At 35.7% G+C, this 7910-nt stretch overlaps 1 protein-coding gene across 1 annotated transcript in view; it reads left to right on the forward strand.

The window, feature by feature from the left end:
• The window catches only part of LOC105172988 (brefeldin A-inhibited guanine nucleotide-exchange protein 1-like), a 13840-nt gene extending 8991 nt beyond the window's left edge, over nucleotides 1-4849 (forward strand). The window contains exons 10-12 of the mRNA XM_020697443.1: nucleotides 7-265; nucleotides 585-1258; nucleotides 3866-4849. Of these exons, the coding sequence (XP_020553102.1) occupies nucleotides 7-265; nucleotides 585-1258; nucleotides 3866-4474 (1542 nt within the window). The 3' untranslated portion in view covers nucleotides 4475-4849. The remainder of the gene's footprint in view (nucleotides 1-6; nucleotides 266-584; nucleotides 1259-3865) is intronic.

Below are 7910 nucleotides of genomic sequence, written 5' to 3' on the forward strand. Positions count from 1 at the left end.
AATGAGACAGAAGCATTAACTTTTACTGATTGCGTTAAGTGCCTCATCACCTTCACAAATAGTAAATTCAACAGTGATGTCAGCCTCAATGCTATTGCTTTTCTTCGGTTCTGCGCTCTGAAACTTGCAGATGATGGACTTGTTTGCAATGAGAAAAGTAAGGGTGATGATTCATGCAGTCAAGTAATGAAGGACAATGCTTTGGATGGTCAAATGTACATAGACAAGGATGATCATATGTACTTCTGGGTTCCTTTGCTCTCAGGTATGACTTTAATTGAGAATCATAAATGTGAGGTGGAGCCAGCAATACTAGTATCTCTTTTTCTCTCACACTCTTGCATTATCCCTGATATAAATATTAGTATCTTCTTCACAACTTCTACATCCTAATTTTAATTTTCACCTAAGTTTGGTTTCAGAAGCACTTTTTTCCTATTCTTTTTCTTCCTCTTAACCAGCGGGGCCTAACCACACCAAAACCTTCACCCCATGACATCCTCCCTCCCGTGGTGGACAAGTTTATTTCAGTAGTACCACCTCTGCAGTTAAGCTTTTGGACATTATTTTTGATTTTGTTTCAGGGTTATCAAAATTGACATGGGATCCTAGATCAGCCATCAGAAAGAGTGCTCTAGAAGTTCTCTTTAATATTTTGAAGGACCATGGTCACCTTTTCTCGCAGCCATTTTGGACCTATGTTTTCAATTCTGCGATCTTTCCAATATTCACAGTTGATAGCAAAGAGGCTTGTAAGGAGGATAGCGGTTCGCTGAACTCTGGACCAATGCATCCGGATGGGAGCCTATGGGACTCTGTAACTTCTGTAGTTGCAGCAGAATGTCTCATTGATTTATTTATCCATTTCTTTGATTTGATAAGGGCCCAACTGCATGGAGTGGTATCCATATTAGTGGAATTCGTAATTAGTCCAGGTCAAGGTCCCTCAAGCGCAGGGGTGGCTGCTTTAATGCGCTTGGCTGCTGATTTGAGAGGCAAACTTTTGGAAGAGGAATGGCTAGATATCTTTCTTTGTCTGAAAGAGGCTGCTGGATCCAATTTGTCTGGTTTTGCAAAGCTTTTGAAAACTATGGACGGTATTGAGATGCCTCATGTTGCTCGCCCCAATGATTACACAGAATCTACTTCTGGCCGTGGAGTAACTGATGATGGTTCAGAGGATGACAACCTGCAAACTGTGGCATATGTTGTCTCAAGGATGAAAGTCCATATAGCTGTACAGTTGCTCATCATACAGGTGCCCCCTCTCTCCCTCTCTCTCCCGTACAGTTTTCCTTTGCATGGTTTTTGTGTTTTGTGGAGAATGCTGCTTGGGGCTGTTATACGTGCGAACTAGGTTGAGAAGAGTGGTTTTATTTTGCTGGCTGGGAATATGACTTGTGTTTATGTGTTCATAGATTGTTATAACAAGACCACAACCTTCCACAATCTTTTTGCTTAAGATGAACTAGAAGCCATTGCATGCGGTCCCCGTGGCCATATTATTTTAAACTGTAAATATAAAAATAAACATAAAAAATCTTTTATTTATAAACAAAATAAAATTATACAATTTTAATTTATGTGCACACAATTTACATATTCAAATTCTTAATTCTAACTCATTTTTTGAACTAATATATCATGACTTCTAATATTGCACAATCATTGGAATTTAAATTAGTTCGTAACTTGCAGTATAAAATATGAAAATCACATATAGAAACTGTTCAATGTAAAAACACTAAAATTCCAAATAAAGAAAAAAAGAATAGAAGATAAAAACATATCCGCTTCGGCTTTGCTTCTTTTTGGTACGCTGGTGCTTGATCAGCCTAATTATAAAAGTATCCATAATCTGTATTTCAAAAGTAGAAATTTTTAGTACTTCTACTCATAGATGAATGGCAGAAAAAATGAGTAAAAAGAGAACGGACTATATTAAAACCTGTGCAAAATGTGAATACATATATGAGATTGAAAGATTGACGTCCCCAATCAATCTAAAGTAAACCTTTTTGCTTTAGAACAATCCTATATTTCCATTTTAGCTATACGTCAAAACAACCAAATCAAATCTTGCATAAACCCAAATAAATGGTGAAGCTCTTCTTATAAACCCATTCATCTTTTTTATTATTTTTTCTATTCTTTGATTTCCTCATGGAGATTGCTAATATAATTCTTTTACTCTATGCTTTGTCACATCTTATTTCTTTTTCATCTTCCCAGAAAATAGTGATAAGTCCCCTAATCTCCCCTCGTAAAGTTCCTACTTTCTGAACTATTTTTATTTCTAAGTAAATGCTCAATTTTCTTTGCAACTATAAAAACAAAACACGTGCCATGCCATCTCCAGTATGTAAATCTAGCACAATTCTCAAATTGAACATGAATATATAATATTGGCACATTTTAAATTAATTAAATAAATTTGTGCAAATAGCTCGAAAGCCATGCAACTTCAGATAATCAATCTAAGCATGAGAAGTATGAATAAGTTAAGCAAAAGAACCTTAAAAAGTGATTTAGGGAGGAGTATATATCAGCATTGGTTGGGACCTGCAAAGATTTTTCCAGATAATAAATAAAGTTACTCCAGACAAAAAAAATAATAAAAAGAAGAAAAGAAGATAGGAACCTAACAACTTCAGAAAGCTTCACCTCTTTACCCGCAATTCCTTGAAATTTAGAAGGTGGAGGAGGAATAGTAGGCTGTTTTCTTGTTTGTTCGTACTTTGAGAAAAAACGTATAGCAGTTCACATAACTTTTTTTCATCACACAATATAAACATGGGAAGGAAGAGTGAATGGCAGATTCAAAGGGGAGTAGAAGAGAGTTCATGAGGAGAAAGTTTCTGAGAGAAAAGAATCGTGGAGCAACAGATTGAGAGAAATTTGGAGTAGTGGATGGTGAGGGAAAAAAAGTGTGGGGATATTAGAAAATATTAAAATTACTCTTATAGACAATTGTTTTTTGAAAAAATAAAATGAATGAAAGGTTAAAATGGGGCAAACGAAATTTGGTTCGATCAATGGGTTTTCTTTTATAATAGTATAGATGAATGTGGCTTTCTTCAAGAATTATTGCCAACCACCAATCTCTTTATGGAGTTTGGAGATGAAAGGAAGTTCAGCAACTGAGTGTCACAACAGAGTTTCAATTTGTTAAAACCGGGCAACTAGACAACTTGTGAGCTCCGTAACAGCAATAACCATTCACATTTGGATCCTCTGGTCTCTTTCCATCTATATCTATCCCTCTCTCTACTTGGCCATCTAGTGTCTTTAGGTATTGTTGTAATTTCTTCTACTGATATTTGCCATTAATACATTACAGTCAACTGCTAAAAGTGGCTTGATTATAAAGGGCCTAACATACTCTCTGTAGGAGAGTTAATTTCACGTAAAATCGGCGTTGATTCAACATTGATCAACTAAGTGTAGAATCTGAAAGGTCTGTAGTGGCAAGCCAATTAACTTGAACTAAATGTCTTGAGACAATTGACCATGACAGAACACAAATTCTTCTACCTCTATCAAGTATTTTGATTGGAGAAATAAGGTTAAGGATGAATGCCTGCAAGATAAGACGCCTAGAAAATTAATGTTTTGCCCTGGGAAGCCCAAAACATGATGGAGACTTTTGCAAGATTTTATTGTACGTTGAGAAGTTGTTCTACCTTTTCTTTTCTTTCCATTGAGAAGTTGTTCTACCTTTTCTTTTCTTTCCATTGAGAAGTTGTTCTACCTTTTCTTTTCCTTTTTCTTTTTTTAATTTAAATTATTATCATGTATGTGGGTTAGGGTTGATTTTTAATATTGCTAGGACCCTCGTACTGATCGTCTATATCCTTGCTCACAGGTGGTGACTGATCTTTACAAGATGTACCAGCAGTCCTTGCCTGTAAACATCGTCGCCGTCCTTCTTGAAATTTATTCATTGACTGCATCTCATTCTAATAAATTGAACTCTCAAACTACATTACTGCTTAAGTTAGAGAAAATATGCTCTATCCTGGAGATCTCAGATCCACCGCTGGTTCATTTTGAGAATGAGTCTTACAGGAACTACATAAATTTTCTGCATGATTTACTCATGAATAGTCCATCTACGTCTGAGGACAAGAATGTTGAAGCAGAGCTTGTGTCTGTATGTGAGAAAGTGTTGCGGATATACCTGGAGTGCGGTGGACTCGGATATGCCTCACAGAAAGCCATACATAAGTCTAGAATACATTGTTTTCTTCCGTTGGGCTCAGCAAAGAAGGAGGAATTGGCAGCTCGTACTCCATTAGTTCTGACAGTGATGCAGACTTTGGGTAGTCTAGGAAGAGATATTTTCAGGAGGCGCGTTTTGCAGTTATTTCCGTTGTTTGTAGATCTTGTTCGAAGTGAGCATAGTTCACCAGAAGTGCAGCGGGTTCTAAGCGACATATTTCAATCATGTATAGGTCCACTAGTAATGAAGTAATGTTTTGTTCAATGTACAGTAAAAGAATCGAGTTACCTTTGACTCTCATTCGGCATGTCCTTCTCGTCCTGATTTTCTTTTTGGTACAACCTAGTGCGTTATGTAGGAATGTCGCAAGTTCATTTTATTTGAGATTTTGTCTTCGCACACCCATTTCTTGTAGATTTTCATTTTCGGCGAAGATCTTTTAGATTTTAGTTTTTCGGGGAAATGCAATAGGAACTTTGTTACTATTTTAACGAGCGTGTGAGGAATGAGGACATGGAGGAACTAACCTCAACATTTATTCCCGAAATTGAACCAGTCATCGGTTTGCCATCTTACATAAAGACACAACGGTGAGAGAGTAGTCACATGTCCTTCGCCCCCGAAAGATGATGCCAAAAAACCGCGATGTAGAGTTGGGAGACAGGTACGCAAGTGAACAGCCTGGATACAAACTCAATTCTTTTATACAGATATACATGTGTAACACAGAAACATTAGTATATATGTTGATAAATTTCTTTGTATTTTCTAAATATTATTTCTTTTAAGTGATATTTAATTGAGAAAATATTGAAACTTCTGTTTATAAGTTAAAAATACATTAGCCCCTTTCAATTTAGAGGGTGTCTGACTAAGTTTATAAGCTTTTTAAAATATTTTATAAGATGTTTTAGCGCTTATAAGTTCTAAAATTTTGTTTGACATATAAGATTTCAAAATAAGATGATTTAGATATAAGCCCCTTAAAATTTCAACTTTCCTACCATTTTTATAATATCTTATAAGCTTTATAAGATTCATATTTCATAACACAAAAATATCTTCATTCTCTCTCCCTCTCTTACACACATACTCTCTCTCTTTCTGGAATTTTAAAGATTTTCTATTGCTGTTTAATTTTTCTTGCATTCATTTATTTATAATAAATTAATATAGTTGATCAAAAATAAAATTACAATTGATATTCTATTTATCGAAAAATATATGTTCAAAATTTATATAAACATACGATAAGAAATAGTCATTGCATTGCAAAGAAAATATCAATTATATATCTATGTTAATATTCGACTACCATAAGTGGACATATAAATTATTTTTATTCAAAAATTAGGTAATAATTCGTTATTTTTTCTTAGTATAAAAAGATAATCTACTAAATTTTTATTGGAGTTAAACTAATGTGTACTATTTATAAAATTATATTAAAAATATTTAAATACAAAATATGTCAAGAAATAACAACTTATTTGATTGGTATCATGTCTTTTTTGATTAGTTTATCAATAAAATGACCTTATTATACCAAACACTCCTAGCATCTTATAAGATGTGAAAACTTCTTGTAAACTTTAATATCTTATTTTATCCAAATACTTTGAGAGTTTATTTTTAAAATAAAATTCAACATCTTATAAACTCCTAAAATATCTTATAATATACTTTAAAATAGCTTAGCCAAACACCCTCAAAGTCACATGCGTATTTACCCCCTACAACTAAATATTCGTACAAGATTGTCCGTATAATATATATTGATGCGAGCAAAAGATGTTGGTGCTTGATCCAATTATGGTGCAAAATAATAAGGTGAAATGCTAAGATATAAAATAGTGTAAATGAGTGATGAAGGGAGTATTATTGCTCGTTTTGCGTGTATAAATGAGAAGTTGATATTGAAACAAAACTCTCAATACGAAATTATAATGTTACCCTCACCTAAAGTGGTAGCATAAAGGTAAAAATTATAGTATGTAGGCTCAAAGTGTAGAAAACATCAAAACAAGTCCTTTCTTGCTAGGGGAAGGGGCTCTCTATTTACAGGCAACCCTAAGTTGATTTTGGAGAAAAACAGGAATTTAGAGGAGCATGATCTCAAGATTGTTAATAATGTTGAATCCCCCTGAGATTGGGTAGACAATCCCCAACAGTTGAAAGATTTTTCCCCGAATTCAAGGGAATAGTTAGAGGATACTCCCAGATTCGGGGAGTCAGTTGGAATTCGCTGTGGATAAAGACATCTTCTAGGAATTTTCAGGGAGGGGGGTTGAGGAGGTCCCTTCTCCCAATAGGAGTTCAAGCTTTTAGGTTTTATATATTACTTTGTCTGGAGGCGTCATGTGTTTTTGAGGGGGCTGTTGATCCTTATCTGATTCTCTAAGTTGTGTCTCCAGAAATCCTACGTGGATGCACTTAAGCCATCTGCGGACGCCAATGTCAAATAGACTTTGACTTTGCTGGGGAATTTCAAGTCCTTAAAATTCCTTGTGGTCCTGTAAGACCTTCTTGGATCAGGGTCTTCTATGATTTGGGCTGATTAGGCATCTTTTGATAAATTTATTTTCTGGCGATCTCCTATCGGACTCCCTGGAGCTCTACCTGAACTGGTCTTCTTGGGGGCATTTTAGTTTAGGGGGGGGGGGGACCATAGGCTTTACCTTCCTCTTCTTTTTTTTTTTTAAACCGTTTAAGCCTCTTTGGGCCAACTTAATTTTATGGACATCATTCAGCTCCCATCCTGCTCTAACAAATAGAGATTTTGACAATTATTGAGTAGGCGTCTTTGAGGTAAGAGATTAGCCCAAAGAGGAGTCATTTTTTTTTTTTTTAAATTTCGAATTCTTGCAAGGAAATGTAAGTAGCATAAGCATGCTTAGAAAGAGAAGAGTTTACTTCATAGAGCTAGGCTTGTGTACCTACATGGAGGAGGGTTTAACGGGTGTCTTTTTTGCCTACTAGGGTATAGGGCTTTATTTTTCTGCAAAAAATATTAATAACAGAGACGTGTCTAGGAACATGGTTTATTATAAGAGAGTGTTTACTTGGGGCAGGGCTTATTCTGATAGGGTGTCTGCCTAGAGGTAAGGCTTATTCTGAGAAAGTGTTTGCTTGGGGACATAACTTATTTTGTGATGGTGCCTATTCGGGGGCAAAGCTTATTCTGATAAGGTACCTGGAGCAAGACTTAAGAGCCTTTCTAGAGAGGGGATAAGGTGTTCACTCGGAGCAGGGACTATGTGTTTGCGTGGAAGACATGGCTTTTTGTGCTTGTGTAGAAGATAGAGCTTTATTGTGCCTGCTTAGAGTAGAACATATGCTCCTACTCCGGGAAGGACCTAAGTGCCTGCTCTGAGGCAAGGCTTATTCCCAGAGGTTTGTGGCCTCTTCTTCCTGTTCCTTGTGCTTTTCACCAAGAAATTTATGATTGTACTTCTTAGTCTCCTCAAAGTTAAATAGTTAATGTATTTTTCAGCTCGAGCTAGAAGATTGTAGAAATTGTGAGGGAGCTTTTTGGCTAAGGACTTGAAGAAGTCCCTATCTTGCAATTCCCGCAAAAAAGTACCAGTTAGTATATCAAATGTAGCAGAAGGGACCTCTAGGGCAACTAGGTTTGAAACATTGAAGATACTCCCTCAGTGATTCTCCTTTTTTTTTTTTCTTTTGCTGT

Source organism: Sesamum indicum, linkage group LG10 (assembly GCF_000512975.1).
Source record: "Sesamum indicum cultivar Zhongzhi No. 13 linkage group LG10, S_indicum_v1.0, whole genome shotgun sequence".
Lineage (NCBI taxonomy): Eukaryota > Viridiplantae > Streptophyta > Magnoliopsida > Lamiales > Pedaliaceae > Sesamum > Sesamum indicum.